This window comes from Nerophis lumbriciformis, linkage group LG03, assembly GCF_033978685.3.
Source record: "Nerophis lumbriciformis linkage group LG03, RoL_Nlum_v2.1, whole genome shotgun sequence".
Classification (NCBI taxonomy): Eukaryota; Metazoa; Chordata; class Actinopteri; order Syngnathiformes; family Syngnathidae; genus Nerophis; species Nerophis lumbriciformis.
Genome location: NC_084550.2, coordinates 34,830,001 through 34,832,419, shown reverse-complemented (window position 1 = coordinate 34,832,419; position 2,419 = coordinate 34,830,001). Strand labels below are relative to the sequence as shown.

The 2,419-nt window shown below is 33.7% G+C and overlaps 1 protein-coding gene across 3 annotated transcripts in view; it reads right to left on the bottom strand.

Annotated features, from left to right (window-relative positions):
• Positions 1-256: 256 nt before the first annotated feature.
• Positions 257-2,419, bottom strand: part of LOC133583658 (complement decay-accelerating factor) — a 36,437-nt gene continuing 34,274 nt past the window's right edge. For all 3 annotated transcript variants that reach the window (XM_061937662.1, XM_061937659.1, XM_061937660.1), the window contains exons 12-13: positions 603-683; positions 257-510 (exon numbers count right to left, since the gene is read on the bottom strand). In XM_061937662.1, the coding sequence (XP_061793646.1) occupies positions 626-683 (58 nt within the window). In that variant the 3' untranslated portion in view covers positions 257-510; positions 603-625. The remainder of the gene's footprint in view (positions 511-602; positions 684-2,419) is intronic.

Here is a 2,419-nt window from a genome sequence, read left to right as displayed (position 1 = left end):
GATCAATTCTCCCAGGGTATGTAAACTTATGAGCACGACTGCACACTCAAGTAAGATCCTTCCACTGCAGCAGGGTCACAGCGCATGAGTGACAGGTAGTCTGCTGCATTCCTTCCCCATGAAAGTGGTCCTTTATCAGTCCCAGGCGTGCAGAGGGGCCACACAAGAACGTGCGAAGGAGAAGAATGCACTTGATTGTTTTTTTTGTTTTTTTTATCAACCGCCACCACCCCCGCAGTCTTCCAACTGAGCCGTGTTTGTAACACCCCCTCTCCTCTCTTTATTCCAGTTTTCAACATAAATAATACATTAAAATACACATCGATTAAATAACAATGGAAACAAAAAGCACATTTTGACTCAGCAGACTCGACTGCCAGTGGACGCCAGAGTTAAATAAATTCCCTTTTTTTCTTCCTTTGCAGACGGAGGAACTGCTGCGGGTGTTGTTGGCACGTCCTTCCTGGCTCCCAGATGCTCCCCAGCAGATAGGCACTCTTCCAACCCTCCCTGGGAGGTAAATAGACAAAAATCTCATGGCAAAGTGGCACAAACAATCTGGAGAATTCCTGGGCTGCTTTGACGCATGCCGACTGAAGTACCTTGGTGAGGTGAGGCGGACCTTCTACACATTTTGGAAGCTCAGTAACTCGGGCTTCAGGTCTTCTCGAGTGTCGTATGACCTGCACGGGTGTTGAAAAGTGTTGGCACTCAAAAACTGTTTTCACATACTGAAAGGGCCATATTTGACCAAAAATACAAAAAAGTAATCTGTCTGGAGCCGCAAAAACAAAACGCCTTACAATCTTGTAGTGAAGGTGAGTGTTAATATTAGCTATATTAGCCTACTATCAAAAGGACTTTAAAAAGTCTCATACGTCAGACAGCACATGAAGTAAGTGTCTATATTAACTATATTAACCTACTATCAAAATGACTTTAAAAGTCTTATATAAGTGATATAATGAAGGCAACACATGATGTAAGTGTCTATATTAGCTATATTAGCCTACTATCAAAATGACTTTAAAAGTCTTATATAAGTGTTATAATGAAGTGTCTATATTAGCTTACTATCAAAATGACTTTAAAAGTCTTATGTAAGTGTTATAATGAAGGCAACACATGATGTAAGTGTCTATATTAGCTATATTAGCCTACTATCAAAATGACTTTAAAAGTCTTATGGAAGTGTTATAATGAAGACAACACATGATGTAAGTGTCTATATTAGCTATATTAGCCTACTATCAAAATGACTTTAAAAGTCTTATGTAAGTGTTATAATGAAGACAACTTATAATGTAAGTGTCTATATTAGCTATATTAGCCTACTATCAAAATGACTTTAAAAGTGTTATATATATATATATATAAGTGTTATAATGAAGACAACACATGATGTGTCTATATTAGCTTTATTAGCCTACTATCAAAATGACTTTAAAAGTGTTATATAAGTGTCATAATGAAGACAACACATGATGTAAGTGTCTATATTAGTTATATTAGCCTACTATCAAAATGACTTTAAAAGTCTTATATAAGTGTTATAATGAAGACAACACATGATGTAAGTGTCTTTATTAGCTACATTAGCCTACTATCAAAATGACTTTAAAAGTCTTATATAAGTGTTATAATGAAGTGTCTATATTAGCTTACTATCAAAATGACTTTAAAAGTCTTATGTAAGTGTTATAATGAAGGCAACACATGATGTAAGTGTCTATATTAGCTATATTAGCCTAATATCAAAATTACTTTAAAAGTCGGATACAAGTGTTATAATGAAGGCAACACATGATGTCTATATTACCTACTATCAAAATGACTTTAAAAGTCTTATGTGTTATAATGAAGGCAACATATGATGTAAGTGTCTATGTTAGCTATATTAGCTTACTATCAAAATGACTTTAAAAGTCTTATATAAGTGTTATAATGAAGGCAACACATGATGTAAGTGTCTATATTAGCTATATTAGCCTACTATCAAAATTACTTTAAAAGTGTTATACAAGTGTTATAATGAAGGCAACACATGATGTAAGTGTCTATATTAGCCTACAATCAAAATTACTTTAAAAGTCTTATGTAAGTGTTATAATGAAGGCAACACATGATGTAAGTGCCTATATTAGCTATATTAGCCTACTATCAAAATGACTTTAAAAGTCTTATACAAGTGTTATAATGAAGGCAACACATGATGTAAGTGTCTATATTAACTATATTAGCCTACTATCAAAATGACTTTAAAAGTCTTATGTAAGTGTTAAAATGAAGGCAACACATGATAAATATATATTAGCCTACTATCAAAATGACTTTAAAAGTCTTATGTAAGTGTTATAATGAAGACAACACATGATGTAAGTGTCTATATTAGCTATATTAGCCTACTATCAAAATGACT